Genomic DNA, 21,810 nt, shown 5'->3' with positions numbered 1-21,810 from the left:
TAGTACGTTTGAGGCATAGGCGCAGGTCTGGACAAGGTCCGCCGGTATAGGCGCACGTTACACAGTAGGCCGAAACAAAATATTATTTTTTTCTCGGTAATACCGTATACCCCGGGAAAACACAGACAGTTTAAAGGTATCAAAATTTGGATACCGCCCAACCCTACTGTATGCAAAAATGAACAAATGTATATCCAAAGATTGTTTTATTTCTCAAAATAATACTGTTGAGCCGGAAGCTCTGTTTTTTTCAGTTCCGAAAAAGTAATTTTTCCAAATCGTGTAAATCCGTTAAGATTTTTTTTTGGGGGGGGGTGGCTCTCTCACTGTCTCACTCTCATAGGGCCAATGATTTTTTGTGATCGCGGAAAACAGATGGAAATTACGGAATTTTTATGGTGAAACATTGCTCGCGTGTCAAAATGTAACCGCCGCAGAAGGCTTCCGCCCAAGCAGACATGCCTTCAGTGTTGCCAGATATTGCTAACGTTTTCCACCCCAAAATATGTTCAAAACCAGCCAAAAAGCACCTAAACCCGCCCAATCTGGCAACACTGCATGCCTTTCCGGTCAAGTGATTGTGATTGGCTTGTGGCACACCTAGCCAGCCAATGAGCTGCTTGTTTACAGATTCGCTCCCTGCGTCGCAACCAGAATGGCGACCGCTTAAAAGAAATGAATGCTCTGCCAGTGGCGAGTGTGGACGTTGCGTGACTCGCAGAAGATTGTCGCAGGTCGGCGAAAAAACGACTTACTAATAGATATAAAAAATAAAAGTAATTTAAGTTAGTTTAAAATGTAATTTAAATAAAAAGTACAGTATTCATAAATTGAAGTTTGGAAGCGCCTCTGTTTTTGGGCTGAGGAGAAGTTTGAAAGGGTGTACCGCGATTCTGCCTTCTTGTATCGTGATACGGATCGTGGCTCTGCGTATCGCGATTTCGATACGCATATCATTACAGCCCTAATAATTAGATATTACGGTGTGGTTATTTATTTTTTTTTACACGCACACCTGCTGTACTCGGCTTCCCCGGAATTTCGTAAACGATAACACGGCCTCATCACTGAGGGGATTGAACTAGTTTTCACGAATGTGAAATCTCCGCGTTTCCGCGGAAATCCGCGTTTTTCAAATTGCCTTTCCGCGTAAAAAAATCGTTTTCCGCGTTTTCTAAAATTTAAAAAAAAAAAATATATATATATATATATATATATATATATATATATATATATATATATATATTCGGTAAAGTCTGGCGCGAAACTTTTCCGGATTTTACTAAGCGGAAGTGACGAAAGCTCCTTACAGCGATCTGATCATTATCGCTGTGTGGAGAGGAGTCGCTATTGTACATGCACTGCTACGAGCAGACCTGCCAACCTTTACGCATTTTGCGTAGCAGATACGCATTTAGACATCAAACTACGCTGCTACGATTTAACACTTCAAAATACGCAAAAAGCCATTGATGGCTTTGAGTTCAAAGTAGAGCCCTGCACTCCCGCGGGACCCAACGCAAAGCAGTGCGGCGCGGGGCAAATTTTGAAAGCTCATTTCGGGCGGGAGGGGGAGGTGATAAGCTGCAGTCCCGCTAACTAAAAACGTGTTTAAAATAAAATTTATAAATTATTAATTTATGTCTATCATATATAATTTGTGCTGGATATTTTATTTGGCATTAATAAAAAACATTTTAAGATGCCTAAATTTGCGGATGTGGTCTAATCTCGCGTACGTTTCCGATTCCTTTCCGCTCTTCCGTGTTTGAGATCTCCGATCGTGGCAGAAGAGCAGAGCTCCTCTAGTGAAGCTCACAGTGCTTCAGAAGTGCTGCTTTAAAAAGAAAGTGGGAGTGCGCAAAGTGAGAGCTGTCAATCATGAGCGCATGCAGCGCTCAACTTGGAATGTGTCAGCAGAATGTCAGAGTCTAAACAATAAACTTACAATAAACCTAACAATGCCACCTATAAATACACAACATGTAGATCTACATAACGTTATCTGTGCCATCTCACAGCAGTTTGCTTAGCTATTTTTAATCAGGGCAAATAGCCTTATAGCCAAAACTAGTATATGATGCTTTAATTTATGGAGATGCCTTTTGTTTACACGTGATTTCCAAATGAGGGGTATTGCAATTTTATATTAGTCTAAATGAACATCTACACCAAGTTGCAAGCATCAGGGGAAGATTATGGACGCACCAAATTTGGCTTAACGGTCATTTAATGGTGAAATGCCGTTCGCACTGTCAGCCAACTTCGGGTTGTTTCTCTGAATTCCGACAATAAACGAGACCATCCGAACACATCTGAAAACATCGTGGTTTGAACTGTGTTGGTTCAAATCAACTTGGTTCAGACCAAGTTGGTACTACAGCTTTGGGAAACAGTCGTTTTTTGGATGTTAGTTAGTTCAAACTTGCATCGTACCATATTGGTTTAATGCTGACTTGGTTGGTTGTTTGGGAAACGCAGCCCTGAACGTGAGCTGTAGATATTTATGCTCAAATCCACTCAAAGTAGGGGGCGGGGCACCATCACGCTGTGTCTTTAAATTATATTAATTTCTTATAGGCCTACTTGTATTTCCTAGAATGTAAATGTGAGGAGTGACATATAAGCTATGTACAATATTCTTAATATCCACTGTAGATGTTGGTAGGTGTGTTGGGTATCTCTGTAAAGCCTCAGCTGCGCATGGTGCCTGGCAACGCGCACCCTCGCTACGTGCGCTAGGTGAAGGATCGGTCAGTGGAGAGCTCAGCTAAGCTCAGCATGTTTAATTCCCCAAGCCAATGACAAGAACTTTCGTGAGAAATAACGCGAACGTCTGCATCATGCGGGATTTGGGAGCGGGACAAAATATGGCAGGTGGGAGCGGGACTGAAAATCATAATTCTTTGCGGGAGCGGGACTGAAAATTCTGTCCAGCGCAGACCTCTAGAAAGATCTTTAATATTCCGGTTCAACTGTCTGTGCATTCGCGCACTAGGCAACTCGTCTATGGGTGTAACCGCATTGACCAGCAACCTGTAGAGAAAAGAAGACTTCGACCAATCACAGCGCTAGTTTTAAACTCTTCAAATAGGCCTAGGCTATGAGGCGAAGCGGAGAGCCGAGGAGCCGTCAAAACGAAAGTAACGACATTGATTTTCATCCCTCTCGGTCGATCTTCATACTGTGACTGGTTTTACAAGGGAGGACGGTGCTAAACACCGTTTTGAAGGTAAATGGGCAGGGCAAGGGTATTGTGAATAAAGCAAGGACAACCCACAGTGTTCCGCCTTATCTGAAGGAAATATTTGTTCCAGCTTGTTTTGATATTTGACCCAGGCTTCTCAATCCAAAAAATATTGCATAGCCTAAAGTGAAAATGTAGTAGCCTACTGACGTTTCCATCCAGTCGATCGATAGACGCGTTAAAATCTTCTGAACTAGGCTACTCGTGCATGTGAGATTCAATGAGCAGCGCACGAAGTGTTTTCACGTAAGTGCGTGTAGTGGATGATATGTGTGTTTGTGTATTGTGCGTGCCTTGCAGTTAATAATACACATGACGTCAGATGAGGATACTGACAGAGAGAGGTTAGCAAATCTAAAAAGAAGCGAGTCTATGCCCCTCAGAAGTTCCTAACGAAGTATCAAGATCAATGGCCATGCCTCCGCCCCCTAAACTGCCTAATCATGCGTTTTGCACAGTGTGCAATTATGATTTTGACATTAGCCATCAAGGAAATACAGGTAATAATATTGCTAACATAGAAATGCTTGCATTTATATACATAGGCCATTATTTTTTTCCAAATTAGGCCAGGTCAGTGAATATTATAAAGGCTATGTTATTGGATAGGCCAGAGTAGCCTATAATTTATTTTCAGTAAGTTTTTCTGTAAGTGTGGTTATCAGTTTGCATTTACTAAATATTAATATTGAAAAAAATATATTTATATAGGTACTCTGGAATATTCACTTTCGATGTTTAGTGTAGCGAGGAGCAACAGAATCTCTTTTACGGTCAAAACTAAATTTATGAAAAAAGGATTGTGTGTGTGTTTTGCAGACTGCCGGCGTCTGTTTTAAAAGACATAGGCTATAGCCCTTTGGTTTTTCTGTTATCTATACAATATAATTCTAAATGTCAAAAGGGACACAGCATGCTATTTGGGATTCTTTGTTGTTTATAATTCCCAATGTATTTAAGACACAATATGCCAAAGGCAGTACATTTATCCCTTATCTTTAAGTTTAAGGTCTGTATAAAGGACATATTTTTGGGGCACAGTTGCCTTGTGCCAAATGTCTTGGTGAAAGCATTGGAAATATATTCATGCCTTTTCATTAAGAGTTCTTGTTTTCTTCACAGTCTGCTTGTATGTTGAATAACTAGATATGGTGGTGAGTGGGAACTCTGTGCTTAGTAATACATTGTTCACATGCTCCCTCATTACAATCAATACTGATCAGCAAATGTGCCTGACCTCACGCCGTGCTGCGCTGCACCGCCACGATAAGTTGCTACTCAAAATTTTTTTCCAAGGTTGGCAGGTATGTACGAGTATGAATGAAAATGGCGGCGTTGTCTGTGAAGTCCGATGTCACGAAAATAGATTCTGGCATTGAAAATAAGTGGCGTTGGGACTGGTTAGAGCGCAAAGCTCCCGATGGAAGTGTTTTTAGTTTGGTTTTTGAAAAACTCAACAAGAAAGGAATCGCACGTTGCAAATTGTGTTGCTGTGAACTGAACTACAGACGGCGTGGATTTGTGACTCTCAGTGGACACGTGAAAAGCGAAAAACACAGGAGTCGAGTTGAGATTCAGAAGACTAACTATGCATTGCCAGGTAGGCATCAATAATAATAATAATAATAATAATGTTTTATCCTACGTATTAAAAACATTACCTTCACTGTTACTTTTTGAATGAAATTTTTAGTTCTCTGAAAATAATGTGATAATTCCAATCTAATTTATCACTAGCACATTTAATATTTACAGATACATTTGAACAATGATTAGGTTTAATCTGAAATTATATTGCAAGTATAAACTTCACAGAAAGTGTGGAATTTTATTTAGCCATTAATTTTTCAGGTGTTAGGTCTGATTGAAGAGAGTAAGTACATGTACTATGAACTGGTGGCAGGGTTTAAATTTTATTGCTAGTTATGTAAGGCCACATAAAATTATATTCTTGTTCCTCATAATCATTACAGCCCGAACCAAAAAAAATTGACCCACCATAAACATTTTTTTTTTTTTACACTGGTAATTTAGCGTCATGCCTCTGAAACCAGAGTCTGCTCCAACCATTCCAATTTTTCGTGTTTTATCCCCCACATAGCAGAAAAATAAAACAAAATAAAATAAAAATAAAATAAGCCCGTCCTACCCATTTTGAGGAAAAATAGTGATGAGAAACAAGAAATTATTTTCATATGGCCTAACATGACATTTGTAGTGGTGGTAGTTTGGTATCAATGGTAACATTTTTCAGACTTAAGGCCAGACACGGCACCCCAAACCTGAAACATGACACTTTTTTCTCATTTTCAAAATTTTTTTGTAAAGTTCTGAAACATGTATCACTAAAGCACCATGAAATTTGACCAAAACATTTTTTAAACTGAAATGTGCTAATTTAGAAATTTTACATTTTATGTGCTTAAAGTGTCACCATTTTAAGTCCTTTTTACAAAAATTTTCGTGGGGGAGACCCCCCAGACCCCCACCAATGGGAGGGCACACCCTCCCATACCCTCCCCATGACAACTTCGTTGTCGTGACGACCCCTTCGGGGTCGTCTGTTGAGCCTAAAAATTTTCCTCTTTTTTTAAAATTTGTCACTCACATCCCTGAGTTTTGTTGGAGTTTTATCGTTATAACTATTGAATAATTACTATAAAAATGGTGATGTTTAACAAATATTCACCTCGTCCCGTCAGACAGGCAGATGCAGATTTGACTTGTCCGGACCAAACATTTGGTTGTCCTGGACAGTCGGACTACCGTTAATGTCGATCCGTGGGTTTAAAGTGCTGATGACACGTTTTTGACATCTTTGGCGATGTTTTATAACATAAAAAGTAATTCCGGATGATCCATATATTAATTCACGAAGGCGCCTATTTTACAAGTTATGATAAAAAACGCGGCTATTTGGGCAAATTTGACGGGGCTGCAGCACCCAGGAGACGGAGGAGGAGGAGCTATATGACGTCAGCGAAAGAACCTTCCTCCTAACTTACCAGTTTATTGTTGATGCGACAGGTGTTCAGTTTGTCATTGTTATTATTATACATTTTATATATATATATATATATATATATATATATATATATATATATATATATATCAATATCATTAGTTATTATGCCTTCGCGTTGTGTTGCCGGCTTTTGCTCCAAAGCCTACAAGGATGGGGTAAGTTTATTCAAGTTTCCCAGAGATCCCAAGCTGCATGCGAAGTGGGTGAAGCAAGTCAGGCGCACTCGTGACAAGTGGGAGCCCTCACCAACATCCGTCCTGTGCTCTGAACACTTCGATTTGGATTGTTTTGACACCCTTCCCAGCTTAAAAGAATCTCTTGGGTGTTCAGTTCATCACAAACGTGTTACTACCATCAGCAGTGCCTACACAGTGTTGCCAGATTGGGATTTTTCCTGCCCAGTTGAGCGGTTTCAAGTGCATTTTGGTGGGTTTTGAACATATTTTGGGCTGGAAAACGTCAGCAGTGCGTGTTGCCAGATACTGCTGAAGTTTTCCAGCCCAAAATATGTTCAAAACCCACCAAAATGCACTTGAAACTGCCCAACTGGGCGGGAAAAATTCCAGTCTGGCAACACTGCCAGTATTCCGGAGGAGGTCTACTCGTAGCTATGCCGGATCCAAAGACAGCCCTCCTGTCAGAACATGTGTTGTGAAACGACATAAGATAAAGGTACGTAGAGCTATAGATTCTACATGATAATCTCAAATGTAATCATAAAGTCGGCGTGATATCAGTCATGTATTTGCTTGTGAAAGCTTGCGGCTTTCATGTAACTGCCGCCTAGCAACGAGAGGCAAAGGGTAAAGAGGGTAGGCTATCATAGATTCTATTCGGAAGAGATCAACACAATTCTAGACTCCCAGAAGAGGAAGAGCTAGCACTAGAGAGTTCACGGGCATTTTCATGCGCCATTTCCATTGAGTAGAACCAGAGTAGAACCATAGGATGTCTGAGTAGAACAGCCAGTGAACCGCAGCGTGTTCTCCTGCTGACGTCACAACATGGCCGCGAGCCACGGACCCAGTTTTCTTGCGCTGTGCAATTAAAAGTTGGATATTTGCGTAACAACAGCTTCTTTTCACGTAATTATAACAGAAATCTAACATGTTTGTCATGTTGTATAGTTCATTTAAGAAATTGCATAGAGTCATGTTCGTGTCATCAGCCCTTTAACTCTTCAACAAGTTTTATCTAATTAAACTATGGGCATTTTATTTTGTTTAACCTGAGAATTTTAACCCTGTTTCAGTGACCATGGCACTAAACAAAGTACTAATAAGAAATAACAGCATCTTACAAATAACACAATTTATTTTTTTTGCAGTGCGGTTTCCATCAAATCCTGCGCTCTGATTGGCTGGCGAGCGGGTCCGTATCCTATGGTACGGACCCCGGTTACGGACCTCTGGTGACTCGCTCGTTCACAACAACAAACATAGTAGCATTTTTTGTCAACATTTATCTTTTATTTATATTAGATTTATTTACAAGATTATCAAAAATCTTATAAATTTTTGGCAGCATTTCTCAGGAGAATAGCATTAATTTTACAGCATGGTTAGCGATAATGAGTGTTCACAGCGAAAGCGAGTTTTACTACCCTGAGGAAGAAGAAATAAAAGAAAACATTTCAGGAGAAAGCTAAAAACCTCTAACTTGCTAACGTTGAGCAAAAACATGGCTGAATCCTGAATGACTCAATTTTGTATAAATAGGGGACTACATAGGCGGCAAAATGTAGTTTTTTTTTCCTGCCGTGGAAGTGCACTTGTATACCGAGGAGGAAGCCATTTGCATTACAGCCGTGAATGAGGATTCAAAATGGCGGCTTGGCTCGGTTTTCCCTTTCGGGCGCTCTTGTTTTCTGTTAGAATTTGGGAAAGAAAAAATAAATATATTATTTACCAGCTTAAGGTCGGTCCGTATGGTGAAATACCGTGACCTCGGCCTTGAATACTGACCTCGGCCCAGAGGGCCTCGCTCAGTACTTTCAAGACCTCGGTCACGGCATTTCACCATACGGACCTCCCAGCTGGTAAATAACACTCATTTCTTACAGTGGTACAGGAAACCTTAAATTCGAAGTCTCCTCTTCATGATTGGTCAGATGATGATGATTTATACCCTGTCCACACTAGGGATTTTGTACCGATACGAAACTCCTTTCGTACCGCAACACCTGTCCACACTAGCAACTATACCGGTACTGTAGTGCTATAACTGTATCGGTACGAAACCCATAAATGTATGGGTTTCGTACCGGTACAGTATCGGTACTGTAGCGCTTCGCTGTAGTGTGGACAGATGAAGCGGCTCTGTATCGATACAAATATAATGCGCATGCGCAATGTCACACACCTCAATCGATGTCTTCGCTGAATAAAATAGTGAAGAATGGAGATTCGTTTGTTTCTTTCTCAACTGCCTCGCGCGTTTTATACGATTCGACTGAATAAATGACCACCAGAAATACAGACTGTACATTGACAACAAAAAGCGCACACGTTGTTTCATCCGTACGGAAGCCGCGAGAGGCCCTTCATATAATCGTTTTTTTTATTCACCTTGTTATCCCGAGATAATGACATAATTAATTCAGGATCTCGAGGAAACAACACAACTAATTCGAGATCTCGAGAAAACAAAACCGTTATTTCGAGATCTCGAGAAAACAAAACAATTATTTCATGATCTCGAGTAAACAGCTGAGAAATGGTTCATTCAGGTGCGCCAAGAGACTTGTGATATGCTGACTTTGGGGCTATTTCTCATTCTGTATAGACGCAACTTTGGTCATTAGAATGTCTGGAATAATCGATCACATAATAAGGCAATATTTTGATCAGGGGTTGACACAGGGAGAGATTGCATTAAGTCTTTTAATAAGGGATCATTTCAAAATTAGTCCGCGGCACCTCCGCAGAAGACTGGCCCGGCTTCGTCTCTACCGACGGAGATACAGTGATCCAGCTGAGATCATGAAATAATTTTGTTTTCTCGAGATCTCGAAATAACGGATGCCATATATTCTCGGAAGGAAGTTACTCGGTAACCACGGAAACATTTTGCGCACGCGCATTTCAACTACCGTGAAAGAAAACCGCAAACATTTCTCGCTAGTGTGGACAGATGCACTAGACTGTACCGGTATACTTTGCATCGATACAGTTATACCACTTTCGTACCGGTATAAGTGTGAACACAGCATTAGTTTCCCTAACAGCACCTCTGCAAATCACAGGTTTTTATGAACACGCTTTTCTAATACGTTATTGTTTCTATAGTAACAACGCCCCACATACTCCAGATATTATAAGTCACATAAATGGATTTTTAAAAAAAAAAAATAATTTCAATGATGATAAGGTTGAAATTATTATTATTTTTTTTCCCTCCAAATGAGTTGTTTATTTAACAGGAGTCTCCAGTGTCAGTATTTTGTAACGACACTGAAAAGTCTCCAGGACAGAGGAGTTATTGCATAGCAGTTTGTAAACAAGCTGCATTTTTTTTTCTGTCTTGTTAACTTTGAGAGAATAAATAAAGGCTTTTGAAAGAAAGACTGTTTGTTTATAGCTGCTATAGTGTGAGAACAGGAACTTTTGTGGACACTTTAGAACTATAAACAGGTCAAAGTTAAAACACTTGAGGAAATGCTGTTATGAGCGTGTTAAGTCGTGTCATAATGTATTTATGGGGCCAAGCCTTGTCTTGTCAGTGTGCCACAGTACTGCGTCCCTCACGGTTTGATTAAAGTCCATATAAAAACGATGCAGTTGCCATGAAGGAAAACATTTCCTCGCTTATTAGACTTCTAAAATATCGTATCTCCAAAAAGAGCGTTTAAAACGAAGAAGAAAAAGGCGAGAGAGAGGACAAATAGTGGTGATGAGTGATTCATGGAGGGACCGTGGTGATCAGTGATTGGTTGCAAGCGCAGGTCAGGTGTTCCACTGTGAGTCGAGTGAACCTGCTTTCTGAACTCGTATAACGGTGGCTGTGATGCGAGCTGGAGAGCCGTATCGAGTTTAAGACCATCACTAACGTGTGCTGAAAACGTCACGAGATTTAAAATTTATTTAAAATTAAAATCATTAAAGGTGGTTTTAAATAAATAAAAATAAAAAAAAATCACCAAATCTAGCAACAAAGTCTGAAGGGGTATGGACATGGCTATTTTATTCCTTACTTGAATATTCAAATCTGATTAGTCAGAATATGTGCATGGACAATAGGCTTATTATAATAATAATCATCATAATGTGTTGCCAGGCAAAACAAACCTCACGCGGTAGCACGTATGATGAATATGAAGGAAGATATTGCAGGAAAAAAAAGGATTTTGACCATTTTGGTGACCTTGACCTTGTGTGTGAACATACTTGGCCAGTAAACATGGTTCTGATTCTGTCATCCCCTGCCACAGTGTGTGTATGTCAGCCTCGGTTCGGAGGTTTCAGTTTTGAGAACTGTAAGGCCACCCATTTTTTTATCTTTAGGTTCACGGATTTTTTCCAACATATTTTTGATGTCGGTCGAAATAAAAATAAGTGTCCTTGGCCAATTATTTTTTTTTGCATGGCAAAATTTCAATATCGGATTAAGATGATGAAATAATTTAAATTCAAGAGACACACTTTATATATATATATATATATATATATATATATATATATATATATATATATACACACACACACACACACACACACACGTGTGTGTGTGCTCGTGTATAAGTTTATAACACGGACTAGCATTCCAGTACGTACTTCTCTGAAGGTATATGTGGTCATATGACCGTTGAGCCCTCATGAGCACATCGAAGGCTGATCTGTTTGTGCTACTTGATTCGATAGGACTCTCTGCGGCACCATCCTCTTCTAATTCCACAGTCAGATACTTGCAGCCAAAATCGCTAACTAACGTTATGGCAGGCATATTCGGCATCGCACTCGTTACATTACCGCCTTCTTTCTGAGAACCAAAGATCGTTTTGATCTTTTCATTGTTTACTTTCAACGCTTGAGAGATGAAATCGCCCACGTTTTGGTTAGTGAGACAGTGAAAAGACTTTTCTTTACCACACTTTATGCTTGCGTACAGTTGAGGCGATAGCTCGGAATCCATGCTGTCAGCGTCAGCCATGGTCAGCACGAAGTTGACGCTGTTGTAAAGCGGTCGTAAATACCATAAACACATTCAAGTGAATACTCAATGTCGTAAATAGTTTTGTTTTCAGACCCGGCTGAAGTGGATATATACAACACACATTGTCATTTGTATTTGCGATTCTAATACTTTTTGCTTAAAGAAATATGACCTAGTACCAGGGATACAGTGCTGTTACAAGAAAAATGTGACTTTTTTTTTTTTTTTTTTACATTTCTTTTTGTACGTTTCGGCGGTTAAAATAAAAATACGCATAGACTTTTTTTTTTTTTTTCTAGCGGTAGTATTTAACTGCCGTCGGCGGATCCGTGAGCCGAAAAATATAAAATGAGCTGCCTAAGAGTAGAATAATATAAAGTACAGACGGTGGAAACTCAATGGAACGCACTTTCCCTCTGTAATAAGCATAAACATGTCTGAAAGCGATTTATTTAGTCCATTTATGTATTATTTATAGTAATAAATCAACAGAGCGGGCAAGTTTTTATCAGTGGGGTCTAAAAGTGGGCGTGCCCAAAACCCATCCTTTGCATATGTAAATGAACCAAGAAACCATCCAGTGACATCACTGTATGCAAATGTGGCAGATAGTGATCCAATCAGCGTGCTTGTGGGCGGAGTCTTTCCGAGGCAGCACTCCTGCAGTCTGAGCTCAGAGCTTTTTCTCAGTACCTTTTTAGTCACTGTGACTTTCGCTGAATGACCCCCAAAATTTTGGAGGTTCTATTTGAGACCAATGCCCATCTATCCTGACAGTTTCATGAAGATTTGGTCCAGCCGTTTTCCCGTAACATCGTTTACAAACAAACAAAGAAACCTGACTGAAAACAATACCTCGCTCCCTGGTGGACTCCGTCCCGGGCGAGGTAATAGTGATGGTAATATCCAACCATCCATTATCTGTAGCCACTTATCCTGTCCTACAGGGTCGCAGGCAAGCTGGAGCCTATCCCAGCTGACTACAGGCGAAAGGTGGGGTACACCCTGGACAAGTCGCCAGGTCATCACAGGGCTGACACATAGACACAGACAACCATTCACACTCACATTCACACCTACGCTCAATTTAGAGTCCCCAGTTAACCTAACCTGCATGTCTTTGGACTGTGGGGGAAACCGGAGCACCCGGAGGAAACCCACGCGGACACGGGGAGAACATGCAAACTCCACACAGAAAGGCCCTCGTCGGCCACGGGGCTCGAACCTGGACCTTCTTGCTGTGAGGCGACAGCGCTACCCACTACACCACCATGTCGCCACGGTGCTGCCATTTTTAGTGAAAATAAGTACTAAAGTGCACTAGAATGCAGGGTTTTGCGTGTTATGTTATTAAAATATTTTCAGGGGACGTTGCCCCCCCCCCCCATTTCAGGGTTTTTTCCTTTGCTCCACTTTCATCTCTAAATGTTATCGCGTAATTTATTAAAATGGTTAACAGATGTATCGTAGGAGGGTGCAGGAACACCAATCTTGATGGGATTAGTACTCCTCGTTTCCCAAAAGACCGGACAATGAGAGAGAAATGGGAGCGCTTGGTCAACACAGGCTGTGCACTGAAACCGTGCAAAGCTCTCGCAGCCTGCTGGCGCTTCCGCAGGTAACGTCACGAATCTGGCTCCAGACTCCCTTGGGATTTTTCCAGACGCGTTTTGTTGTAGACAGATGGCCTTGTGCAAAATTACCCTTCTGGATGAGTGTGTAAAGGGACATTCATATAAAAAAACCCACAAAATGGTCCAGAATATGCACTTTAAAACACTTGTAAGGAGACTAACTGCCAGATTTGCATTATTTGATTACATTCTTCATTAATTTCTTGAATCAATCAGGGCTTTATTTATCGTCGATATGTACAATGAATCAAAGGCTCGTAACAAATACATTCGAACTAATAAGATCTGAATTAAAACTATATAAAAAACGAGCATTAAACAACTATAATGGATAAATATCAAATGTATCATTATATGAAGGAGGGCTTATATAAGACATTTTTAATTTAATATTAAGTCGAAAATATAACTAAATGCAATTTAACTAGGAGCTAAAAGGAATCCAGGAAGAAGCGCCAACAATATTTTATCTTTTATTGCTGCTCACAAAATGAGTAACTTTTTTTTTTTTTTTTGATAAATTTTCACAATTTCTCCAGAATATTTTGTCATAATTACGATAGAGCTGCTGACAAAACATCCTCTACAGAAAGCATTAAATGTACAACCTCAGCCTTCTGTTTTGTTTTGAGTCCTGTGTCCATTTTTTTAAAATGATGAATGGTTTTAATTAAGCAACTCGCTTTCACCAAAAAAAGCAGATTTTTTTTTAACTATTTTTTTAAACCAGTAGTTACAACCCAGATATATCCACTGCTTTGTTTCACTTCGAGAAGTTTGAGTCATGTGACTAATATCCACGCTGTGTCGTTATAGCAATACTTCAAGATCCGCACCCAGGCCATCCAGGCTCTGAAGGGAACCGCTGAAGACCCCTATCCCCACAAGTTTCACGTGGACTTATCACTTACTGAGTTCATCGAGAAGTATGATCACCTACAGCCAGGGGAGCAGCTATCAGATACTGTCCTTAATGTTTCAGGTAAATATCTTTTACAGAGCTGTGTTTTGGAGAATTCAGCTCTGGAAGTTTTTAAAATGTATTTTAACGCTCGTGATTTATCAGGTCGTGTCCATGCTAAGAGGGCCTCAGGGGCCAAACTGCTCTTTTATGACCTGAGAGGAGAGGGGGTCAAACTGCAGGTTATGGCAAACTCCAGGTTTGAGAGATGCGCCCACACACTTCATGATGGTTTTGTTTTATGTCCCAGCGTTATTTATAAATTTGACGTTGCTTTTTTTTTTTTCCACGCAGGAATTACAAATCGGAGGACGACTTCATTCATATTAACAATAAACTGCGCCGTGGTGACATCATTGGTGTTCGTGGTAATCCTGGGAAGACGAAGAAAGGCGAGCTGAGCATCATCCCCGTCGAGATGACCCTGCTGTCTCCATGTCTGCATATGCTTCCTCACCTGCATTTCGGCCTGAAGGACAAGGTCAGTGTTCCTGCTTACACACGCACCGCTTTATTAGTTCGGGTATTAATTAAAATCATAGTAGGTGAAAGTATAATTTTCGTGTCTCTGTGATCGTCAGGAAACTCGGTATCGTCAGCGGTATTTGGACCTGATCCTGAACGACTTTGTGAGGCAAAAGTTTGTGACCCGCGCCAAGATCATCACTTACCTGCGCAGCTTCTTGGACCAGCTCGGTTTCCTTGAGGTAAGGAGACATTCTCCCCAGTTTGCTCTTGCCTGTTCCGTTCTACTAGCTAAACCTGCCCCATCACGCAGTAGCTACCAGCCGGTTAGGGTGGGGCAGACACACCCATCCTCTGAGACGCAAAACCCCAAGTTGTCAAACTGTTGCTTGTACTGCATCACAGAGCAGTATAGACCCTTCCCACGTGACGTCACGACAAACGCGGCCGCCATTTTGGACATGAACTACCAGTAGTCTACCACAGCCAACAACGAGGAACGACGGCGAAGCATCGAAAGGAATATAGCCATCAAAGAAAGTTTTTACTTTCAGCAAGACTTCCATCTTGCCATTATATTGTTGTGCACCTGGATGTAGTAACCATCAACACACAAGGCAAGATTTATCATTTTATCGGATCCCGACAGATGCTGACCGACGGAGAAGATGGATGGTCTCTAAAATATTGGCAAAATGATGTTTATTGACATAGCAATCGTGTGTAACGGGAAGCATTTGCATATCCGAAGTGTTGTGTTTACATCAAAGATCAAATAAACCGATATGACAACGACTACTGCTGCCAGGTTGGGGACACAAACTAGTAGAAAGGAAGTGTGCCAACAGTGCCATCATGGTTCCTTTGTGGTCGATTCTGCTTTAAGGTAAGATGCATTTACCGTATTTTCTGGACTATAAGCCGCTACTTTTTTCCTAGGTTTTGAACCATGCGGCTTATACAAAGGTGCGGCTATTCTGTGGATTTTTCTTCCACCGCTAGGGGCGCTCTAACCGGAAGTAGAATCAAAAATAAGATAGACGAAAAATCAATGCAAAGAAGAATTAGCAGATCTTTAGCAGATAGAACACGCACGACAAATTACTAACTGGTAATTATTTTCAAATCCAGCGAAGATGATTAAAGTGACTTGTGGTTTCAAACACGAGAAATGAAGGTAAATAAATACCGGTTATTTTCTCTTGGTTCTGTTCCGTTTTAATCAGCAAAGTTGCTGCCGTGTTAAAAGGCACTGTTCGGAAAGAATCTATTCAGGTACATACATGTACATTTACAGTACAAAATCGTTCTGTACATGCAGTAAATATCTAATTTTTCACCATAGATATCTGCGGCTTATAGCCCGGTGCGGCTTGTATATCTTTTTAAAAAAAAAAAAAAAATAGAGCAGATGCGGCTTATATACAGGTGCGCTCTATAGTCCAGAAAATACGGTAATTATTCGTCTGCTGTGGGTTTGGAATCGGTAGCCTGACCGATTCGTTCATGTTTGTGGTGCCATTTGTTTGTTGACGCGAGTTGAAATGGAAGATTGGTTGTTGACATGATTTCCAGTGATGCTTTGGTGCTGCTGTGGATCAGATGTGTTGAGTAGCCTGACTGTTGTTTTTTTTTTTTTCTTGCGTGTGGTATCATTGTTGACGCGAGGTTGTTTTTTGAACATGCCAATGCGGACACGATTTCCCCTGATGAGTTATGACTTCAGATGTGATGCGTGTGTGGAGGTGTGGAGTCCGCATGATATGTGCGTAAGATAGGCTTCTCATGTGTTTGGAGATCCGCGCTCCGAGACAAGCGCAAGCACCCCCCCAGGGGAAAAAAGGGACCCCCCCCCGAAAATATCGGCATAGTTCGAACACTGGGTTGGAGAAAGTAATGGCAAATAGTGAGGCCATTATTAAAAAATGTTCTGTTTCCGGTCCACCGGCCGGGTGAGTGCCGTTTGTGCGGGTGAAATTTTTTTTTTTTAACGCCGGTTTTTCGACATTTTTTTTCGGGTTCGTAAATCTAAAATCGAACTTGACATTTCTGCATTCCCAGGGCTTTCCACTAAGGCTCATACTAGCCAGCCATGATAAATAAGTAGCCGGGGGGAGTAAACACAAAATAAACTCCTGTGCACGCAGTTCCCAGGTTTAAATGTATTTTCCACAGACCATTTATTTATTCACTTTACTCAAATACAAAGTAAAATGGCAGTAAATCTTCTCTCTTTTCTTGCGTATTGCATCATGAGGCGTTCCTGGCTTGTAAATCTCTTATTTTCGGTGCATGACACATTCACGCAGCTGAGTGCGCGCACACACCGCATGTCGGGGCGCGGATGAGTTACTCTCCCTTGATCAACGGTTCAGTTTGACATTATTGTCAGTCCGTTAGATAAACATTTAATTTTATTAAAATCGAAAATTAATATTTAGAGCCTGTGGGCTACAAAAATAGTCATTAAAGTAGCCGGCTGGACTTAATTGTGTGGCCGGCAGCCGGCGCTTGTGGAAAGCCCTGTCAAATCAGCTCTGCGCATGCGCCGTGCGGCACAAAAAAATGGCAGCCACCATGAAGGAAGGAGATCCGGAGTTTTCAAACATTTGCTGAAGTGTGAAATCGCAAAATGGTATTCTAGCGAACAACAAAATAGTAAAGATTCAGAAAAACAAATCATTCAGTGATCATTTTAATAGTGTAATTTCATCCGAACTAGGCCTAACGCTCGATTTAGAAATACAAAAAGTCCGTGTGTCGGACATTTTAACCCTTGTAGGGTCTTCGTTTTTGTGTTACACAGGGGTAGCTGCTGGGTCGGGTTGACCCATGGCATTTTTGGGTCCTTAATTCAACCTATTGAAACCTTTTTTTGTTAAAATACTCAGCAGATGTTTACTTCATCCCATTTGCAAGTAATATAAACAAAACTTGTTACATTTGTTCCCTTCACCTGTGTTAAATCGTATGATTATGAATAGAAATGCTACTCGTTTTTGTTTATTTTTTTATTAAAATGTAAAAACATAAGGAATTGCATCATAAAACAGCCACAACTGACAATTATCAACAAATTGACAAATTAAGCAAGTTTGCCCAGAACTATTTCATCAGAAATTTAACCTTATCAGGTCAGTTTACACTATATCTGCCTGAACAACATTTAACACTAGAAGTCCCAGAGAGGGGCCATTTGGCCTTTTTACCTAGAAAACCCACAAGAGGGCCAATTGGCCCCAAGTCCTCCCTGTAGACATTCATTTTGTTTTGGAAATGTGGCTGTTAGTTACCTTACAGCTTAGAAATGAAATCTTACAATGCCTGTTGAATGTTGAATCTCTGCATCTTCGTTCCTTGGAGAGGAGCTTCTTTCACCACAAAATTCTTGAGGGAACTGAAGCGATAGTCCATGTGCACTGAGGTATTTATCCATCAAACAATTGTCTGGTTGCAGTCACATGAGTCGTTATGGTCACATGGGACATTCACATGTTCACATTTTAGAATAGAATGTGTTTTTATTCCTCATTCTCACATTCACACAGAAGTAGCCAACATGACTTCACCACTGAAGTGTGAAGTGTGTGAAATGTGACCCCCTCACCCCACACACTGCCACTAACAGCCTCATTACCATAACAAAATGAGTGATTAGTCTATTGGGGAAAAGCGGTCGGGCCAAATGGCCCCTATGTGGGTCTTCTAGGTAGACAGAAAAATGCTGGGACTGCTAGGCCCTTTGAACACGGCCATTTTCATGCCAGGCTATACCACACATGAGGAGCAGAGTTTCACTGTGTGCATATTTTGACATCCATATGTTGTCATTTTCAAGCTGCTGACAGTCTGATCCTATGGCCTGGCTGCTCAGTGGCTGATCTTGTGACTTCCTGCTGGCGGGCTGGTCCTGAAGTTCTCTTTCGTTTTGATGCAGGCTGACGGGCTGGTCCTACGGCTGGCTCCACACAGGCTGGTCCTGGCGCCAACTGTTCAGAGGCTTGTCCTCGCCGCTCATATCGTCCAGGCTGCTGAAGGTCTGGTCCTGAGGCTATTTTACTTTTTGGACCTGGCTGATGCTCATCCTCTTCTTCAAACTCAGTGTCAGACTCTGAATTTTCAGAAATATGATCCTCATTTTCTGAAACTTCTTCCTCTGCATCATCTTCAAATCCTTCTGTCTCTTCCAGTATCAATTCCAAAGCAGTTTGAACTGAAAATCGCTTTGCCATCTTGTGTGGTATGGAACCACACTGACCGAGATATTTATACTGTCTCCCCAAGATTCTTTCCCGCAGGGCAGAGGGTGAAATGTTGCAAGAAATGTTGGAACCTAGTGTGGGAACAGCACTGGTGGCTCACACTAAGCTCATCATTCACCTGCTTTACTCTCTCCCTCCCACTCTCTCCCTCCCCCTCTCTCACACACACTCTCTCTCTCTCACACACACACACACACACACACACACACACACACACACACACACACACACACACACACAGAAAGGCCCAGAAAGGAGGTAGGGGAAATGAGGGTACACAGGACCTATGATTTCCACACTTTAACTAGCCCTGGGTCCAGTGGACCCGAAGACCCTGTATGTAATACAAATGTGTAGGGGGGGGATGTGGGGGGGGGTCAATTATTTTTTTTCCTGATTTATGTTCCTCACAGAAAATGAGCCAAGGCCAATGAATCTCAGTTTGAAAAAATATTTATTTGTATCATTTTCTTAAGATGAAAACTGAAAACGGGTCAACACCGACCCGAAGACCTTACAAGGGTTAAGTACCTTTTGTAAAAGTTTTGCAAATGTTGCAGTCAGTATTTAAAATGCTAACTTAAAGTTTTTGTACAAGTTTCAGTTGATTTAACCGTCATATTTTATTAAATGTGTCTGCTTTTGTAATAAAAAAGTACTGAAAGAAAAAGCAAACACAGCATTGCGATTTCTTATCCATCCATATATATAATAAAAAAAAAAAAAAAAAATCCCTCCCTCCCGACTGAAATTTTTTTTGCCCACCCGGTGGACAGGAAACAGATTTTTTTTTTAAGGATGGCCTGAGTGCACAAACCATAGAAGGTAAACTGTACACAGCGCCGGGGCAGTGTGATGGTATGTCTACTTTTAGATTGTGTTAGCTTATCAACGAACACACTCGTCACTCGACGAGTTTCACGTCTTTACGACGGATACTTAAATGTGTGTTAGGTATTATTGTTGCAGTCTAAGCAGTCATTGTAGCAGCTAGATGAGCGAGAACCGAAAGGGTCTGTGCCATAAACCGTTATTTCTTCATGTCCAAAATGGCGGTCGCGTTTACGAAGGTCATGTGAGTGAAAAGGGTCTATAACAAAAACACACTGAGGAAAGTAAATGCTATCTACCCTCTTTTGCATACTTGAGCTTACAGATGCCCATGATGGGCAGAACAGGAGTGCCAGTTCTCCCCCCCCCCCCAATATCTTTCAATTCAGTAGTGGGGTTCTCCTCCCCCCCGTTAATTAATTTGTTGAACTGGATTAAAACCTTTATCAGGTGATGCACTTAATTAATTTCCATTAGCATCTTAGTGCATTCATTATTATTATTTTATTGCTACAGTTTTTTTTTTCCATTATACTATCGCTGTTACATTTACACTTTTTATTTATCAATTAGGTAATCATATAGTTTAATTCCTTCACTTTGTCTCAGATAATTTTTCGTCCTCTGTTTGTATCGTCGTGCTCAAATTTGACTTATTTCTCATATATCTCCTATTTATTTATTTTGTATTTCAGACTCGCAAATTTTCTTATCTTTTATATTTAGTATTATAAGTTTAACAGCTAGTATGTGGGATTTTTAATATTAGTAGAGTATGTACAGTATATTTAGCTTTTAAATCTCTAAATGGTACAGGGCCCAATTACCTCTCTGATATGTTGCAGCGGCCTAACCCAATCAGATCTACCAGATCAAAACAGAAAAATTTACTATTAAAACCAGTTGTTAAAACAAAGTGTGGTGAAGCAGCTTTTAGCTCCTATGCAGTACAGCTATGGAACCAACTCCCGGAGGACATCAGAAATGCTCCTGCTGTTGGCAGCTTCAAATCTAGGTTAAAGACCAAGCTGTTTTCAGATGCTTTCTGTTAAATAATTAATATTGTCTTCTTTACATTCTTTATAATCTTTACTTCTCTGCATGTTTTAAATTTACTTTAACTTTATCCTATTTTATTCTTTATTCTGTTCTGCTGTTTTTTTTCTTCTCATCCTATTTGAATTACTACTTCATTTTATTATTTTATTTTTACTATTGTTTAATTCTTATTTTCTTTTAATTCTTTTAATTAATTGTTTTAGAATAAAAAAATTATTTTATATAATTTTATTTCTCTATTGTTTACTGTTTTTGTTTTTACTTCTGTAAAGCACATTGAACTGCCATTGTGTATGAAATGTGCTATATAAATAAACTTGCCTTGCCTATATCAGGCGAAGAGCCATATTTATCGAAAGCCTGATATTAGACTATTATTACTGAATTGTCCGATCGCTCACTGACATCCCGGTGTTGTAGATCGAGACTCCAATGATGAACCTGATTCCCGGAGGCGCAGTGGCTCGACCTTTTATCACCTACCACAACGAGCTGGATATGAACCTGTACATGAGGATCGCGCCCGAGCTTTACCACAAGGTACAGTAATTACGAGCAATTCCAGCGTTATGGACGTGACACTTGAACTCAAAATGGCAACAAATGACCCAGTGCATGTTTTATTGTCTCCCAGTATTTAAACAGGTGTTGCATATTTTAAGGCTGTACCATACTGGAGAAGTGATAGAACAAGAACAATTCCCATAGTACATCTAGGGCATGCCAGAAAACGCCAATAAAAGATGCGTTATGGATGTGACAGAAAAAGTATCACTTTTCTTGGGTGACTGTACATTTTTATCAAACTCTGTGAAATTGTAAACCTAATGTCGAAATGGAGATATCCATTTGATAGAGGGGTCCAAGGTGAATATTAAAAAATCTTTGTTTAAAATATTTTGTATTTCATGCAGAGTTTCGGAAGGAAAAGTCAGCGTTATGGATGTGACGAAATTCCGTTATGGATGTGACGCGTCTGAAATAGACATGGCATATGTTTAGAAAATCAGCAATTTAACCACCATAACCCTTTGAAAAACTCTCTAAATATCAGCTAAAACTATCAAAGTTCTTAAATAATATTTAGGATGGCTATTGTTTTGCTGTTTTGTGGATTTTAGCATACATTTCTGTGGCTTGTGGCAATAATATAGAATTGTACATGATCAAAGTTG

At 40.4% G+C, this 21,810-nt stretch overlaps 2 protein-coding genes across 3 annotated transcripts in view; both read left to right on the top strand.

Moving 5' to 3' along the window:
• The window catches only part of rpl13 (ribosomal protein L13), a 242,501-nt gene that overhangs the window by 43,082 nt on the left and 177,609 nt on the right, over positions 1–21,810 (top strand). The window lies entirely within an intron of this gene.
• Positions 1–21,810, top strand: part of kars1 (lysyl-tRNA synthetase 1) — a 74,446-nt gene that overhangs the window by 26,651 nt on the left and 25,985 nt on the right. For both annotated transcript variants that reach the window (XM_060940816.1, XM_060940817.1), the window contains 5 exons: positions 13,874–14,039; positions 14,124–14,217; positions 14,313–14,499; positions 14,600–14,725; positions 21,056–21,175. In XM_060940816.1, the coding sequence (XP_060796799.1) occupies positions 13,874–14,039; positions 14,124–14,217; positions 14,313–14,499; positions 14,600–14,725; positions 21,056–21,175 (693 nt within the window). The remainder of the gene's footprint in view (positions 1–13,873; positions 14,040–14,123; positions 14,218–14,312; positions 14,500–14,599; positions 14,726–21,055; positions 21,176–21,810) is intronic.

This window comes from Neoarius graeffei, chromosome 15 (genome assembly GCF_027579695.1).
Source record: "Neoarius graeffei isolate fNeoGra1 chromosome 15, fNeoGra1.pri, whole genome shotgun sequence".
Classification (NCBI taxonomy): domain Eukaryota; kingdom Metazoa; phylum Chordata; class Actinopteri; order Siluriformes; family Ariidae; genus Neoarius; species Neoarius graeffei.
Note: the sequence above shows the minus strand (reverse complement) of the source record. Positions and strands in the feature narration are given on the sequence as shown.